Below are 18,172 nucleotides of genomic sequence, written 5' to 3'. Positions count from 1 at the left end.
TGTGCAAAGTTAAAGCACATGGGATTGGGGGTAGTGTGCTGACATGGATTGAGAACTGGTTGTCAGACAGGAAGCAAAGAGTAGGAGTAAATGGGGACTTTTCGAAATGGCAGGCAGTGACTCGTGGGGTACCGCAAGGTTCTGTGCTGGGGCCCCAGCTGTTTACACTGTACATTAATGATTTAGACGAGGGGATTAAATGTAGTATCTCCAAATTTGCGGATGACACTAAGTTGGGTGGCAGTGTGAGCTGCGAGGAGGATGCTATGAGGCTGCAGAGCGACTTGGATAGGTTAGGTGAGTGGGCAAATGCATGGCAGATGAAGTATAATGTGGATAAATGTGAGGTTATCCACTTTGGTGGTAAAAACAGAGAGACAGACTATTATCTGAATGGTGACAGATTAGGAAAAGGGGAGGTGCAAAGAGACCTGGGTGTCATGGTACATCAGTCATTGAAGGTTGGCATGCAGGTGCAGCAGGCGGTTAAGAAAGCAAATGGCATGTTGGCCTTCATAGCGAGGGGATTTGAGTACAGGGGCTGGGAGGTGTTGCTACAATTGTACAGGGCCTTGGTGAGGCCACACCTGAAGTATTGTGTACAGTTTTGTACCTGAGGAAGGACATTCTTGCTATTGAGGGAGTGCAGCGAAGGTTCACCAGACTGATTCCCGGGATGGCGGGACTGACCTATCAAGAAAGACTGGATCAACTGGGCTTGTATTCACTGGAGTTCAGAAGAATGAGAGGGGACCTCATAGAAACGTTTAAAATTCTGACGGGGTTAGACAGGTTAGATGCAGGAAGAATGTTCCCAATGTTGGGGAAGTCCAGAACCAGGGGACACAGTCTAAGGATAAGGGGGAAGCCATTTAGGACCGAGATGAGGAGGAATTTCTTCACCCAGAGAGTGGTGAACCTGTGGAATTCTCTACCACAGAAAGTTGTTGAGGCCAATTCACTAAATATATTCAAAAAGGAGTTAGATGAAGTCCTTACTACTAGGGGAATCAAGGGGTATGGTGAGAAAGCAGGAATGGGGTACTGAAGTTGCATGTTCAGCCATGAACTCATTGAATGGCGGTGCAGGCTAGAAGGGCCGAATGGCCTACTCCTGCACCTATTTTCTATGTTTCTCCACCATGCTTTAGTACTTCGCTGGGGATTCCATCTGCTCCTGAGGCCTTATTATTTTTCAGCAGCAGGATGGCCTTTGCAACCTCATGCCGAGTTGTGCTGAGATGATGACAGGTAGCATGCTATGGGATGGAGTCGAGGATGCTCGCGTCAAAGACAGAGTCTTGGTTAAGAAGATCTTAGAAGTGCTCCTTCCAGCGGGCAGTGACTGCCTCTCTGTCCCAGATTAGTACCGCTCCGTTCTTAGCCCTCAGTGGGGTATGACCTTGAGTGCTTGGGCCGTAGGTGGTCTTGACTGCACTAAAATTACCGTGCATTTCATGATTGTTGGCTAGTTGCTGGATTTCCAGCGCATTTTCTACCCACCATCTGTTATTTAGGTCATGAGTTTTTTGTTGGACCTCGGTCTTCAGTTGCCTTTAGATGTGTTTTCTTTCTCTCGAGTTGTGATGCTGTTTCCAATTCAAGAATGTCTTGCATTTACGGTTTATTAGCTCCTAGATCTTCTGCTCGTTCTCATCGAACCAGTTCTGCATTGGGTTAAAGGTGCCAAGTATGACAGGCGAGATATGGGGGCCGTGCTCATTTCCAAGGCTGCTGGATTGACAAGAAATGATGTTCTAAACCAGTCAGTCTGTGGGAGCAACCCTGGAGTGATTGCCTTTCTAACTTGGCACTTTACAACGTGCCGCGCGAGGCGGAACTCACCCCTGGGAATAGCGTTCCAACGTAAATGAGTTGCGACACATGTGGGCCCGGCGCAGGCCCTGGCGAGCCGCCGTCTGCAGCTCCCCAAGCCCTGGGAGTGAAGCCGGCAACAAACCCACCCAATGCTCGGTCGCTCCCGCTCCGCCCTTCTCTTTGCAACATGCCGGAGGGAAGTCCCGCACGCCAGCAGGACAGTGAGGTGCTTTTCCAACGCGCCGCCGCCAGATACCGGGAGAGAGCGGAGCTGCTGTTTGTACCTGGCCCCCAGGTGCGGGCGTTGTGCAATCCATGGGCCAGAATTAGAAGGTGAAAGGTCCGCGCGATCGGAGCGTGCAGCCCGCCCGGATAGCTCGCTGTCCGCCCGTGCAGCAACCGGGCTTCAAACCTTTCGCTGAAAACCGACAGCCCTCTGGGCTTGCATTATCTCAATCTTTGACAAGAACGGAACCCCCCAATAAATCCAAGTGTTTCAAATCAACGGACTATTTAGAAAATATTTCTGTTTATTTTAAGAACGTTTTACGATCTCATTCAGCTTTACCGCAAAGAGAGTTTGCAGAACCTATTTTTAACCCGGGTGGCACAGACGCCAGGCACTCCACAGTCAACTTACTGCGTTCACTTTCTGTTGAGACTATGGAGGCAGTAGCTTCAAAGACGTTGGAAGGAGACAATAATATTACCATGCCCATGGAATGTGATCAGAAAAGCAATGAAGAACTTCAGCTTGTATTAAGACCGACGTCTGATGCAACCTGCGTGAGGGGTTCGCCTGCTACCACAGGCTGGTTATTTTCAGATGTAAATGCTACACAGCTTCTAGAAAATGGTGAGAATCGCACATAATAAATTGTAAACACTTTTTGAGAAACTTTTATTACAACGGCTTTCAACCATTTATAATCCCAGAGTACCACGTGCATAACAGCACAAAACACTGAGTGCATCTCAGTAAGTTAAAAGGACCATCTTCTTGCAAGATTCTCTGCAGCCTGTGTAATATCTAATGTGTGTCTATGTATATATAATATAAAAATATCAGGCCATCAGTGGTGTTACTCTTGGTGCGTCAGGCTGTACTGTTACGCTATGTAACTTGCATCCAATATATTGTCGAGACCACTGATGTACAGTGACTATTTTTATTCATGGGTTTTTATTGGTATTTTGAGGATCGAAATCTGCAACTGTTAATGTTTCTGTGAATTAGTGGCTTTTATTAATAAAGGAGTAACCTTGTATATATTCTTACATTAAAAATCTTATATGGCACATGTTCGTCCTGTCCACAAACCTTACTTCAGTCACTTTTTCTGACAATATTGAAGATTCCCATAATGTAAATCTTTTGCTCGTGTTTGTTAATGAACCAATTCAAATCAATCCAAACTTTTTTTAAGTTTAATTTTATCTCTTAATGGAAATTTCTAATTTTGAAAATAAGATTTATAAAATAAATTACAATACTATAAAATTTACCATTTGAATTGTGTGTATTTAATGCCTTTATTAAAGATTTTACCTAAAGGCCTCAGGCTCTATTTTTGCCCAGAGCAGTGATACTGTTCACTGAAGGCAATTCCTGCAGTCTGAGCATGTGCAGTGTGGACAATTTCCCAGGCTTTATCAGTAGCATGTCAGATAGCCAAATGATAGAATACTTCTGTCTCAGTCTCCACAACATCTCTTTGTTAATCAACATTATTTAAAGAAAACCACATTGGTTGGAAAAATAGAAAAGCAGAGTATTTTGTAAATGGTGAGGAATTGGGAAATGTTGGTGTTCAGAGGGACCTGGTTGTGCAGGTACAGCAAGCAATTAAGAAAGCAAATGGTATGTTGACCTTTATTACAAGAGGATTTGAGTACAAGAGTAAAGACGTCTTACTGCAATTTTATATAGAGCCCTGGTGAGACCGCATCTGGAGTATTGTGTACAGTTTTGGTCTCCTTACCAAAGGAAGGACATACTTGCCATTGAGGGAGTGTAACAAAGGTTCACCAACTTATTCCTGGGATAGGAGGATTATCCTAGGAGGAGAGATTGAGTAGACTAAGCCTATATTCTCCAGAGTTTAGAAGAATGAGAGGTGATCTCATTGAAACATACAGAATTCTTACAGGGCTTGACAGGGTAGATGCAGGGAGGATGTTTCCTCTGGCTGAGGAGTCCACAACCAGGGATCACAGTCTCTAGAATAACGGGTCAGCCATTGAGGACTGAGATGAGGAGAAACTTCTTCACTCAGGGTGGTGAATCTTTAGAATTCTCTACCTAGGTGGAGGCTCAGTCTTTGAGTATATTCAAGACAGAGATCAATAGATTTTTGGATATTAAGGTAATCCAGGGATATGGAGATAGTGCAGGAAAGTGGAGTTGAGCTAGACGATAGCAGGCTCGAAGGGCCAAATGGCCTACTCCTGCTCCTAATTCTTAATGTAGCGAACAAATCTCAAAAGCTTTATTCAGGTAAAATTTGAAGTGTTTTTAAAAAGTGAGGTTGAGTGAGAGAAGAAAAAGAAAATGACTGGGTATGGTTCTTAATGAATATTGTTTGTTTGTTTTCACAAGAGAGGGACGGTGCAGACATTGCAATCAGGGAGGAGGAGTGTGGAATATTATTAGATAAAATAAACACAATGAGAGAGGGAGTATTGAGGGGTTTAGCATCTTTGAAAGTGGATAAAAATCCAAGCCTGGATGAAATGTATCCCAGGTTGTTAAGAGAAGCAAGAGAGGAAATAGCAGATGTTCTGACCATCATTTTCCAATCCTCTCTGGCTACAGGTGTGGTGACTGAGGACTGGTAATGTTGTACCTTTGTTTAAAAAGGGAGAAAGGGACAGGCCAGTCAGCCTAACCTCGGTGGTGGGGAAATTATTGGAAAAAATTTGAGAGGGACAGGATAAATGTGGGGTTGGAGCTAGGGAGAGGCGAGGCCATGGAGGGATTTGAAAATAGGAATGAGAATTTTGAAATCGAGGCATTGCATAACTGGAAGCCAATGTAGGTCAGTGAGCACAGGGGTGATGGGTGAGCTGAACTTGGTGCGAGTTTGGACACGGGCAGCTGAGTTTTGGATCACCTCTAGTTCAGGTAGGGTAGAATGTGGGAAGCCAGCCGGGAGTGCGTTGGAATAGTCAAGTCTACAGGTAATAAAGGCATGAATGAGGGCTTCATCAGTGGATGAGCCAAGGCAAGGACAGAGACAGGTGATGTTATGGAGGTGGAAATAGGTGGTCTTAGTTACACAATAAATGGTAGGACACTGAGAAATACAGAGGGACCTTGGAGTGCATGTCCACAGATCGCTGAAGGTAGCTGTATAGGTACAGAAGGTGGTTAAGAAAGCATACGGGATACTTGCCTTTATTAGCTGAGGCATTGAATAAAGGAGCAGGGAGGTTATGCTTGAACTGTATAAAGCATTAGTTAGGCCACAGCTAGAGTACTGCGTGCAGTTCTGGTCACCAAATTACAGGAAAGATGTGATTGCACTACAGACAGTACAGAGGAGATTTACGAGAATGTTGCCTGGACTGGAGAATTTTAGCTATGAGGAAAGATTGGATAGGCTGGGGTTGTTTTCTTTGGACCAGAGGAGGCTGAAGGGAGACTTAATTGAGTTGTATAAAATGATGAGGGGGCTGGATAGAGTGGATAGGAACGACCTATTCCTTTTTTTTTTGCCGACCTATTCCTTTTAGCAGAGGGTTCAATAACCAGGTGGCATAGATTTAAAGTAAGTGGTAGGAGGTTTAGAAGGGGTTTGAGGAGAAATGTTTTCACAAAGAGAGTGGCGGGGGTCCTCAACTCACTGCCTGAAAGGGTGGTAGATGCAGAAACCCTCATAGCATTTAAAAAGTACTTGAAGTGCCATAACCCACAAGGCTACGGACCAAGAGCTAGAAAGTGGGATTAAGCTGGATAGCTCTTTGTCGACCAGCACGGATGCGATGAGCCGTATGGCCTCCTTCTGTGCTGTAAATTTCTATGATTCTAGGACTGGCTGTACTGATTTACACACCTGTTGTAATTGGTTTCCTATGTAACACCCTTTCTTATTGTAAGTACTATAAACTTTAAAATTCCTGTCAATCTGAGGGGGAAAGAGAGTGAGACACACATATGCGCACACTTGGGCAGTATCTTCTAACCCAAATTTGAAAATAAAATTAAATTTTGAAAGTAATTTTCTTGTGTTTTGACAGTTAAATGTAAACATTCTAATTACAGTCACTTGTAGGGTGGAGAGATTCAGACAGACTGATACACTGCCAAGATTCAATCACAAAACATCAAATTTAATGTTTGCAAAGATCTCTTGGAAAGTTGCACACTGGTGCTGTTAGTCCTGGGATGACGCCCCCACCCACTCAATGTTATCTGACTCACGTGCTCTGCCTCCCTTCACTGCTGAGAAACGACTGGAATCTATCAGTGAGCTAAACCACATATTCTACCTCCCTGTCAGAAACTACACTAACCAAAGTCACAAATTACATTTTCTATGACTGTGCCTGTGGTGTATTTTACCTCTTCAACTTTTATCCACCCGTTGTCACTATCCTTCTCCAATGCCTCTCTTCCGTTGTCCAGAGTGGTAGGTTTCATTCTTGCCTATCCACTCATCGCAAGAGAGTTCCAGCAATGGCTTCAGAGCCCTCCGCCCCTCCTCAGGATCTATCCTTGGACTCTTCCTCTTCACCCTCTACATGCTGTTCCATGGTACCATCATCCACAGACATGGGGTCAGCTGATGATACCCAGCTGTTCCTTTCCATCACCTCTCGGCACTGTTTCTGTGCTGTCAGACTGCTCGTCTGATATGCAGTCCTGGATGAGTTGTACTTTCCTCCAGCTAAACATTTGATAGAACAAAGCCATTGCCTTTGGCCTCTGACAGAAACTCTCTACTGTGGCTGCCACTTCCATCAATCTCCTAGCCATCATCCTGGTTAATCATATCATCGAATCATAGAAGTTTACAGCATGGAAGGAGGCCATTTTGGCCCATCGTGTCCGCACCGGCCAACAAGAGCCTATCCCAGCTAATCCCACTTTGCAGCTATAGGTCCATAACCCTACAGGTTACGGCACTTCAAGTGCACATCTAAATACTTTTTAAATGTGGTGAGGGTTTCTGCCTCGATCACCCTTTCAGGCAGTGAGTTCCAGACCCCCACAACCCTCTGCGTGAAGAAATTTCCCCTCAAATCCCCTCCAAACCTTCTATCAATTACTTTAAATTTATGTCCCCTGGTTGTTGACCCCTCTGCTAAGGGAAATAGGCCCTTTCTATCCACTATATCTAGGCCCCTCATAATTTTATACACCTCATTGAGGTCTCCCCTCAGCCTCCTCTGTTCCAAGGAAAACAAACCCAGCCTATCTAATCTGTCCTCGTAGCTTAGATTCTTCACTCCTGGCAACATCCTCGTAAATCTCCTCTGTGCCCTCTCCAGTGCAATCGCGTTCTTCCTGTAATGCGGTGACCAGAATTGCATGCAGTACTCCAGCTGTGGCCGAACCAGTGTTTTATACAGTTTAAGCATAACCCACCTGCTCTTATTTTCTATGCCTTGGCTAATAAAGGCAAGCATTCCGTATGCATTCTTAACCACCTTATCCACCTGGCCTGCTACCTTCAGGGATCTGTGGACATGCACTCCCAGGTCCCTTTGCTCCTCTACACTTCTCTATGTCCTACCATTTAATGTGTATTCCCTTTCCTTGTTAGCCTTCCCCAAATGCATTACCTCACACTTCTCTGGATTAAATTCCATTTGCCATTGTTCTGCCCACCTGACCAGTTGATTGATATCTTCCCGCAGACCGCAGCTTTCTTCTGTATTATCAACCACACAGCCGATTTTAGTATCATCTGCAAACTTCTTAATCATACCCCCAATATTCATGTCTAGATCATTGATGTATATCACAAAGAGCAAGGGGCCTAGTACTGAGCCGTGCAGAAATCCACTGGCAACATCCTTCCAGTCACAAAAACACCCATCAACTACTACCCTTTGCTTCCTGCCTCTGAGCCAATTTTGGATCCAATTTGCCACTTTGCCCTGGATCCCATGGGCTCTTACTTTCGTGACCAGTCTGCCATGTGGGACCTTATCGAATGCTTTGCTAAAATCCATATACACTACATCATACGCACTGCCCTCATCGACACTCCTGGTTACCTCAACAAAAAATTCAATCAAGTTAGTCAGACACGACCTTCCCTTAACAAATCCGTGCTGACTGTCCCTGATTAATCCATGTCTTTCTAAATGTAGATTTATCCTGTCCCTCAGGAGATTTTCCAATCATTTTCCCACAATTGAGGTTAGGCTGACTGGACTGTAATTACTCGTCTATCCTTTTCTCCCTCCTTAAACAAAGGTACCGCATTAGCAGTTCTTCAGTCCTCTGGCACCACACTGAAGCCAGAGAGGATTGGAAAATGATGGTCAAAGCCTCTGCTATTTCCTCTTTTGCTTGGCTTAACAGTCTGGGATACATTTCATCTGGGCCTGGGGACTTATCCACTTTCACAGCTGCCAAACCCATTAATACCTCCTCTCTCTCTATTTATTTAATCTAATATTTCACACTCCTCCTCCCCGATAGTAGTGTCAGTATCGCTCCTCTTTTGTGAAAACAGACGCAAAGTCTTCATTAAGAACCATACCCACACATCTTCCGCCTCCACACACACATTACCCTCATGGTCTCTAATAGGCCCTACCTTTTCTTTAGTTATCCTCTTGCTCTTAATACATTTATAAAACATCCTTGGGTTTTCCTTGATTTTACTTGCCAAGAATTTTTCATGCTCTCTTTTTGCTTTCCGAATATCCCTTTTGATCTCACCCCTGGACTTTTTATACTCCTCCAGAAATTCTGCAGTATTTAGCCCTCGGTATCTGTCATAAGCTTCCTTTTTTTCTTTATCCTACCCTGTATATTCCTCGACATCCAGGGGGCTCTAGATTTGTTAGTCCAATCCTTTTTCTTTTAAGGGTACATATTTGGCCTGAACCCTGCGGATCTCCTCCTTGATTGCCTCCCACTGCTCGGACACTGATTTACCTTTAAGTAGCTGTTTCCAGTCCACTATGGCTAAATCACTTCTCAGCTTAGCAAAGTTGGCTTTTCCCCAATTTAAAACTTTTATTCCTGGTCTAACCTTGTCTTTTGCCATAACTACCTTAAATCTAACTGAATTATGGTCGCTAGCACCTAAATGCTCTCCCACTGATACCCCTTCCACCTGCCCAGCTTCATTCCCGAAAAGTAAATCCAGAACCGCCCCCTCCCGTGTTGGGCTTGCAACATGCTGGCTAAAAAAGTTCTCTTGAATACATTTTAGGAATTCCGCACCCTCTATACCCTTCACACTAATGTTGTCCCAATTAATATTAGGATAGTTAAAATCTCTTACTATTACTGCCCTATAGTTTTTACACTTCTCAGAAATTTGCCTACATATTTGTTCTTCTACCTTCCTCTCACTGTTTGGGGTCTATAGTACACGCCCAGTAGTGTAATCGCCCCTTTTTTGTTTTTCAGTTCGACCCTTATGGCCTCATTTGATGATCCCTCCAACATATCATCCCTCCTCACAGCTGTAATAGTTTCATTAATCAATGCCATGATCCCCCCTCCCTTTTTACCCCCTCCCCTCTCGCCCGTCTGCAAATCCTGTAACTCGGAATGTTGAGCTGCCATACCTGCCCCTCTTTTAGCCATGTCTCTGTAATAGCTATAATATCATACTCCCAAGTGTCTACCTGTGCTCTCAGCTCATCTGCCTTATTCGCTATACTCCTTGCATTGAAGTATATACCATTTAGGATAGCCAGACCTCCTTGTTGCCTATTTTCCAGCCCTTGTTTCCTCTGTCTTTCACTTTCACTTTCTACATTTTTTCTTTCCCATTCCAGCTTCACTCCCCTCCCTACTGAATCTATTCTCAGGTTCCCATTCCCCTGCCAAGCTAGTTTAAACTCTCAACAGGTTAAACCAGACTCTACATCCTTGGCATCCTATGCAACCCCATATCCTCTCCACCACAAAGGCAGGTTACTTCCTCCTCCATAACGTTGCTTGCCTCCGCCCCTACCTCAGTCCATCTGCTGCTGAAACCTTTATCCCTGCCTTTGTCACCCCCTAACTTAACAAAGTCAGTAGTTTCCTGCTTAGTTTTCTATTCTTGAATTTCAGCTCATCCAAATCTCTGCTGCCTGTGCCCTGCCCCTGTGTCCATCACCCCTGGTACTCCAACAACTCATTCTCACTCTCACGTGAAGAACATGGGGTCACATTATTAACTCATTAGTTGGGAGTTGAGTAAGCTCTTGCAGGACACAGTTGCTTCAGCTAGGCAGCAGTCAAGTGTGACAATAATAAGAACATCGGAACATAAGAAATAGGAGCAGGAGTAGGCCATATGGCCCATCGAGCCTGCTCCGCCATTTAATACGATTGTGGACTCGGGTCCACTTCCCTGCCCGCGCTCCATAATCCCTTGTTCCCTTATCGTTTAAGAAATTGGCTATTTCTGTCCTAAATTTTTTAAATGTCCCAGCTTCCACAGCTCTCTGAGACAGTGAATTCCACAGATCCACAACCCTCTGAGAGAAGAAATTTCTCCTCGTCTCAATTTTAAATAGGCGGCCCCTTAGTCTAAGATTATGCCCTCTAGTTCTAACATCCCCTCTGCATCCACCTTGTCAAGCCCCCTTATAATCTTATACGTTTCGATAAGATCACCTCTCATTCTTCTCAATTCCAATGAGTAGAGGCAAGGTGGATGCAGAGAGGATGTTTCCACTGATGGGGGAGACTAGAACTAGAGGGCAAGATCTTAGAATAAGGGGCCGCCCATTTAAAACAGAGATGAAAAGAAATTTCTTCTCTGAAGGTTGTAAATCTGTGGAATTCGCTGCCTCAGAGAGCTGTGGCAGCTGGGACATTGAATAAATTTAAGACAGAAATAGACAGTTTCTTAAACGATAAGGGGATAAGGAGTTATGGGGAGCGGGCGGGGAAGTGGAGCTGAGTCCATGATCAGATCAGCCATGATCTTATTGAATGGCGGAGCAGGCTTGAGGGGCCGTATGGCCTACTCCTGTTCCTATTTCTTATGTTCTTACGTAATCGGGCGAGGAGCTGAAAGGGGCATTAAATCAGCCGTTGCACACCAGAGCTGGTGGGGGAGGGGCGATAACGAAAGTTTGGTCGGTAAATTTTGCGGACCCATTGCGCATGTATGGTACTCCGAGTCGGTCCCCGGAAACAACCGAGTATTAAAGGCGCAGCATAGTAATGCTCCCATTAAAGTTTTCAAAATCACTTGTTTTCAACGTGTACTGTTAAGTCTGTCTGCCACTGCAAACTCTGAGGCTCAAGCAACGTGCTCTGTGTAAACGTTGCACTGACAGTGACCTCCGAGGGAAGTACTTCCTCATCCCTTTAAGTAGCCACCAGCAAGCCTGTACTGACTATTTAAAAAAAAAAAAATTTTCGTTGCCAATCTTTCCAATTCTTTGTCAAATCACAAACGCCAGAGGTCACCTTGCACACATCAAGGATCACTCTGCGCCAATGCTCTTAGCCAAAAGGCCTAGAGCCACTGCACCATTCCTGGAAGTACTGCAATACCAGGTTCGTGCCATGGAGGTGGATGGGTCAGGCCCCCCACACACCTCCGTGGAGGTAGCTGGGTCAATCCACCCCACCCACCTCCTATTTCCAAAAAGCATAGGAGAACCACCTTCCTGATCCAGGGAGAACCACTTTGGGGTCATGGTTACTCCCTTGTCAGGTCAGTTACGCATGATCTTAGCCAAAAGGCCGAGTTTTTCCAGACATTGTTCTTGGCAGCCGCACCTAATTTTCTGACTAGACCATAAGCGTGGGCATTGACAAGGAATAAGTCATGATTAGAGTGATTGTCAGTAGCCAGGCGCTACTGGTTTGCGTCCCTGGTGAGCCTCTAATGAATTTTCGATCAGGACGCTAAACGCTGTGCTCACGGTCGGTAACTTGTTACGCTCCCATTAACGACCCCTCTGGCTGTTAACTGAGGCATTAGACAACTGAAAATCCAGCCCCATGAGTTCGGTTCTCGGTGGTCAGGGCTAGAAGAGCACTTTGTGAGCATCCAGTCTCGCATAAGTCCTCTCCATCAAATTATTTAGAAATTGACACTAAAACTTAAGCAAAGCTTTATAATATAGTGAAATTTGCTGTTGCTTCTGCTTAACTCTACTTGATAACCTTGATTCATATCTGTAGCTCGAGATATATGGTCAGTTGGAGTGTATTTTTCAAACAGCTGGAGGGATTAAGAGTATACGATGATAACATTTACTATTTCCTGTGCATACTTCATTAGTAAAAGGGTTTGTTGTTTATCCTTTAGCATGATAAACCGAGTTAATTCATGCGCACTGTAATGTTTTGGGTCGCAGAGAATGGGGACTTGTTTGTAGAAGTGGACATTCTGTGTTGGGCAGGAGAAAAGGTATCTGGAGCGAGCACTAATTCTAACCGTGTCCAAGATTTTACAAAGTTGGGCACATATGGTAGTTTGGTTTTCTCTCTGTAGTCTGTTTTTCAGCAACTGTTTTTACTCAGACAAGTTGGAATTGTATACGAACATTGTACCATGACAAGGGCTTTCAAGGCTAAATGATGACAGGCAGATTGCAAAAGATTGTTTGGAACTGCTTCAAGGTGGTGCAGCTGTCATGTTGTTTTGTCGGAGATAGAAACAAAATAAAAGGTTCTGAGCTGATGTACAGAAATTTCACATATCTAATTCAGCAATGCCATGGAAAGAGTGTAATGATCTACTTGGCTGAGGGATTTTAAGCTAGTTTGTGAAGTAATCACTCTGGTGTATTCAATCCTCAGTGTCACATTGTCTTTGAGTCAGTTGTAGCTGCTAGTCATAGTATGCTGAGGAACGACTCATTTCCTTGTCTGTGACCAATTGTCCATGTGCTTCTCAGTGCAGCACTCTGATTCTCTACCTTTATTAAATTGCAGCAAATTCAAGCTGCTGGTAAAATTGTGTAACAAAGTCGTAGTCACTTTGTACACATTTAATACCGTAGCTGACCTAGCAAATAAAAAGACTAAGGGGTTCCAAACAAATGCTCACTGAAGTATAATCTGGTTAAGTGGATTATTAGCAAATAGTCCCATCTGGGCATCTGTCACGTTTTATCAGTCAGTGTTGCTAACATAACAAAGAGATGACTATATGAATCTTAATTGTACAAAGCTTCATCCATTCAAGATGAGAGGAAATTAAATGAGCACACATTATGCTTTCCTAAATGGCCACTGGGGAGTTAAAAATTATCTTTTCATCAGGAACTGCAGTACAGAACAACTTCAAGGGGTACAGTACAGAACATGTTGGCTACCTATGTATGGGTCCATCTTTTGATTTACTATATTTGAAAATACAGTACATTACTTGCATTTTTTAAGAATATAATTTGAAATCTTAAGGGCAACCGTTGCAATAACTGCATTAGAATCGAACTGAAGGAACTGGTGGATTGTGATCTTGGGCACTCTGACAATTCCAAGACGACCACAATGCTAATATTTAACTTTTAATGCAGTCTCGTCACTTTGATGTGGGATACACTTCATGTGTGATATTTATTCATCACCTCCCACCAGTGATCGAGTTGTAACTACCAGCACAAAATGCATTCTCTCAACGCAACTTGCGTGTCTCAAGACAAATATATCATGTAATGGCATTGTTTTTCCACAGATCAAGTGGACACATTATGATTTTTTATACATGTATTCCATTGCACTTTACTGAAACCTAGTGAGAAACAGCTACAATGTAGCTCTGTGAAAAGTTAATACCTCTACCCAAACAAATTGGGGCTATTGACTATATAACACATAAGGCAATTTTTAATGTGGAGAGAAATTTCACTTGTGTTTTTTGAGAATGACCCCAATTCAACTCCAGAATGCCGAATGGTAGAGAGCACTGAGATTGTTGTGTAGAATAGTTCAGCTCTGCAAACTGGCTTTTGTATATAGTTCATGGTATGTGGAATTGCATGTTCTATGCTGCTGCTTGGTCTGAATGGATTTTAAGGTTCTCACAAGGAGTAAATAACCTCTCTGCTACAGAATACTTTATTTATAGTCTTTCTGAACCTGCATTGCAAGAATCAAATCCATTATTTTGACCCTGTAGAGAATTGTGGTTCAGTACCCAGTATGAACCCAGATAAAACATGTCTATTTCCAACAATTAATGCAAGAAAGAAATGGCATTTCTACAGCATCTTTTATGTCCCAGCAGATCCTAAAGCGATAGACAGCTGTTGTACTTTTGAAATGTAGTCATTGTTATAGTGTAGGCAAATGTGGCAGCGAGTTTATGCAGAGAAAGATCCCACGATCAGCAACGAGATAAATGACCAGATTGTATGTTTTAGTGAATTTGGTTGAGGGATAAATGCTGGCCAGGACGGGATAACTCCCAGTTCTCCTCTGCTCTTATTCTAATAGTGCCATGGGATCTTCTATGTCGACCCGCGAGGGGAAACTGGGCCTCAACACTGATGCATTCTGCAATTGTGCTGAAAAAAGGAATGCGAATAACATAAACCCACGGAGTATTGTAAAACCTTCACCACTTACAAAATGCAGATATTTTCTATGATGTAAAATCTGGAAAATTATTTTATGCAGACATGGTACTTTTGAATATGGTTCAGCATGACTTAAGAAATACACAATTTAAAAAGTATTTCCTACTTTATTGTTTTCATTGAACTTAGGGCATTGTTGTATGAGAATACTCTGGTTTGCAGAAGTATTGCGGTCGTATTCCAAGAGTAAAATAATACTTGTCCTGATTGCCACATACAAGCTGTCCATATGTAAATCACCTAGTCATAACTTCTCAGATGTACTGTAGATGGCTAAGGAAGACTGTTTATTTTGACCCAATTCCTCATTCAATCAGATTGATTATATACAAATATTCTTATTAAATTATTTGGTTTACAACATACTTATTTCTAATGGTTCTTACTTTTGTATAGATGTTCCGGAGGGGACACAAAAGACAGGGGACAATAAAAAGAAGAGGCTGAAGGCAAGAAAGAAGAAGAAAAATCAATCTGCTGCAGGGAATGAAATCAATAGTCTTCTGGCGGAGCTTCCATTTCCACATGCAGAGATCAGGGAAGAGTATGGCTGTAAGTTTTGTATTAGTGGTGCAGTTCACTTTTTTTTCACATAAATTGTGAATTCAGAGGTAACGAACCTGACTTTGCAGGAATAACAACGATGAGGCTATCAACATCATCGTAATTATGGAGTAAATTGGACAGCAACTTTTGGCGTCTGCACATGCGTAATAGTATGACCCTATTCCCACCAAACTGCTGACCACCCAACTTCCTTTTCTGGCTCCCATGTTACCTGACATTGTTAATGGTTTTCTCTCCTCAGATACTGTTCCCCTCTTCCTCAAATCTGCTGTCATCACCCCTCTCCTCAAAAAAACAACCTGTGACCCCTCCGTCCTTGCAAACTACTGCCCCATCTCCACCCTCCCTTTCCTCTCGAAAGTCCTTGAACATTTTGTCACCTCCCAAATCCGTGCCCATCTTGCCCACAATTCCATGTTTGAATCCCTCCAATCCAGTTTCCGCGCCTGCCACAGTACTGAAACGGCTCTCATCAAAGTCACAAATAACATTCTTTATGACTGCGACAAAGGCAAATTATCCCTCCTCATCCTTCTTGACTTGTCTGCAGCCTTTGGCACAGTTGATCAGTCTGTCTTTCTCCAACGCCTCTCCAATGTCGTCCAGCTGGGTGGGACTGCACTTGCCTGGTTCCATCCTTACCTATCTAACCGTGGCCAGAGAATCACCTGCAACGGCTTCTCTTCCTGCCCCCGCATCGTTACCTCTGGTGTCCCCCAAGGATCTATTCTTGGCTCCCTCCTATTTCTGATATTGCCCCTTGGCGACATCATCTGAAACACAATGTCAGTTTCCACATGTACGCTGATGATACCCAGCTCTACCTCATCATCACTTCTCTCGACCCTTTCACGGTCTCTAAATTGTCATACTGCTTGTCCAACAGTTGTGGATGAGCAGAAATTTTCTCCAATTGAATATTGGGAAGACCGAAGCCATTGTTTTCAGTCCCCGTCACAAACTCCATTCCCTAGCCACTGACTCCATCCCTCTCCCCGACCACATATCTGCAGCATAACTAAGACCGCCTATTTTCACCTCCGTAATATTGCCCATCTCTGATCTTGCCTCATCCATGCCTTTGTTACCTGTAGACTTGACAATTCCAACGCAGTTCTGGCTGGCCTCCCACATTCTATCCTACGTAAATTAGAGGTGATCCAAAACTTGGCTGCCCGTGTCCTAACTCGCACCAAGTCCCATTCACCCATCACCCCTGTGCTCGCTGACCTACATTGGCTCCCGGTGAAGCAACGCCTCGATTTCAAAATTTTCATCCTTGTTTTCAAATCCCTCCATGGCCTCACCCCTCCCTATCTCTGTAATCTCCTCCAACCCTACAATCCTCGCAATGTCTACACTCCTCTAATGCTGCCCTCCCTGCGTACAGTTTTGGTCCCTGTATTCAAAGAAGGATATACTTGCATTGTAAGTTGTTAGAAAAGCTTCACTAGGTTGATTCCAGAGACCAGGGGGTTCCCTTATGAGGATAGGTTATGTAGGTTAGGCCTACATACATTGGAGTTCCGAAGAATGAGAGGTGATCTTATTGAAACATATAAGGGGGCTCGACAAGGTGGATACAGAGAGGATATTTCCACTCATAGAGGAAACTAAAACTAGGGGACATAGAATAAGGAGCCGCCCATTTAAAACTGAGATGAGGAGAAATTTCTTCTCTGAGGGTTGTAAACCTATGGAATTCTCTGCCCCAGAGAGCTGTGGAGGCGGGTCATTGAACCTATTTAAGGCAGAGATAGACAGATTTTTGAGCGATAAGGGAATAAAGGGTTATAGGGAGCGGGCAGGAAAGTGAAACTGAGTCTAGGATCAGATCAACCATGATCTTATTAAATGGCGGATCAAGCTCGAGGGAACAAATGGCCTACTCTTGCTCCTATTTCGTATGTTCTTATAATTGCTCAATCATTGGTGGCCATGCTATCTGTTGCCTAGGCCTTAAGCTCTGGAATTCCCAGCCAAAACCTCTCTTCCTCTCTACCTCTCTTTCCTCCTTCAAGATGCTCCTTAAAAGCTACCTCTTTGACCAAGTTCCTGCCATAATTTCCTCATTTGCGGCTCAGTGTCATTTTTTAAATCTCACAATACTCCTGCAAGTGCCTTGAGACATCTCACTATGTTACATGTAAGGGCGTGAATTAGCGATACTTACCCACTAAACAAGCCAGAAACATTTTGGGGTTTTCCATTCAAGTGTAAGTGAATTTTTAACAGCGTGGTAAATCTTAATTGCTGCTAAACAGTTGTTAAAAAAAATCCCCCCCGCCCCCAAGTTCCTGACCATTGCCCCTCTGAGTTCCTAACCTTCTCCCCCCCTCCTCCCCCCACCCCCCCCGATTGCCTGACCTTCTCACATGCGCGCCCCCCCCCCCAAGCTCTGAGCTCCTCTTTCTGCGAGCTCCTCTTCCCCCCCCGCGAGCTCCTCTTCCCCCCCCCCCGCGAGCTCCTCTTCCCCCCCCCGCGAGCTCCTCTTCCCCCCCCGCGAGCTCCTCTTCCCCCCCCCGCGAGCTCCTCTTCCCCCCCCGCGAGCTCCTCTCTTCCCCCCGCGAGCTCCTCTCTTCCCCCCGCGAGCTCCTCTCTTCGCCCCGCGAGCTCCTCTCTTCCCCCCGCGAGCTCCTCTCTTCCCCCCGCGAGCTCCTCTCTTCCCCCCGCGAGCTCCTCTTTTCCCCCCGCGAGCTCCTCTCTTCCCCCCGCGAGCTCCTCTCTTCCCCCCGCGAGCTCCTCTCTTCCCCCCGCGAGCTCCTCTCTTCCCCCCGCGAGCTCCTCTCTTCCCCCCGCGAGCTCCTCTCTTCCCCCCGCGAGCTCCTCTCTTCCCCCCGCGAGCTCCTCTCTTCCCCCCGCGAGCTCCTCTCTTCGCCCCGCGAGCTCCTCTCTTCCCCCCGCGAGCTCCTCTCTTCCCCCCGCGAGCTCCTCTCTTCCCCCCGCGAGCTCCTCTTTCCCCCGCGAGCTCCTCTCTTCGCCCCGCGAGCTCCTCTCTTCCCCCCGCGAGCTCCTCTCTTCCCCCCGCGAGCTCCTCTCTTCGCCCTGCGAGCTC

General features: G+C 44.9%; 1 protein-coding gene across 4 annotated transcripts in view; it reads left to right on the top strand.

Annotated features, from left to right (window-relative positions):
- The first annotated feature begins 1,756 nt into the window (after positions 1 to 1,756).
- LOC139267243 (A-kinase anchor protein 7) overlaps positions 1,757 to 18,172 on the top strand; it is a 238,466-nt gene continuing 222,050 nt past the window's right edge. For 3 of the 4 annotated variants that reach the window (XM_070885250.1, XM_070885254.1, XM_070885253.1), the window contains exons 1-2: positions 1,758 to 2,674; positions 14,947 to 15,102. In XM_070885250.1, the coding sequence (XP_070741351.1) occupies positions 2,482 to 2,674; positions 14,947 to 15,102 (349 nt within the window). In that variant the 5' untranslated portion in view covers positions 1,758 to 2,481. Of the gene's footprint in view, positions 2,675 to 14,946; positions 15,103 to 18,172 lie in introns of all 4 variants that reach the window. The other variant, XM_070885252.1, reaches the window with a different exon arrangement.

Source organism: Pristiophorus japonicus, chromosome 7, assembly GCF_044704955.1.
Source record: "Pristiophorus japonicus isolate sPriJap1 chromosome 7, sPriJap1.hap1, whole genome shotgun sequence".
NCBI lineage: Eukaryota > Metazoa > Chordata > Chondrichthyes > Pristiophoridae > Pristiophorus > Pristiophorus japonicus.
The sequence above is the reverse complement of the archived record's forward strand: the minus strand, read 5'-3'. Positions and strand labels throughout refer to the sequence as shown.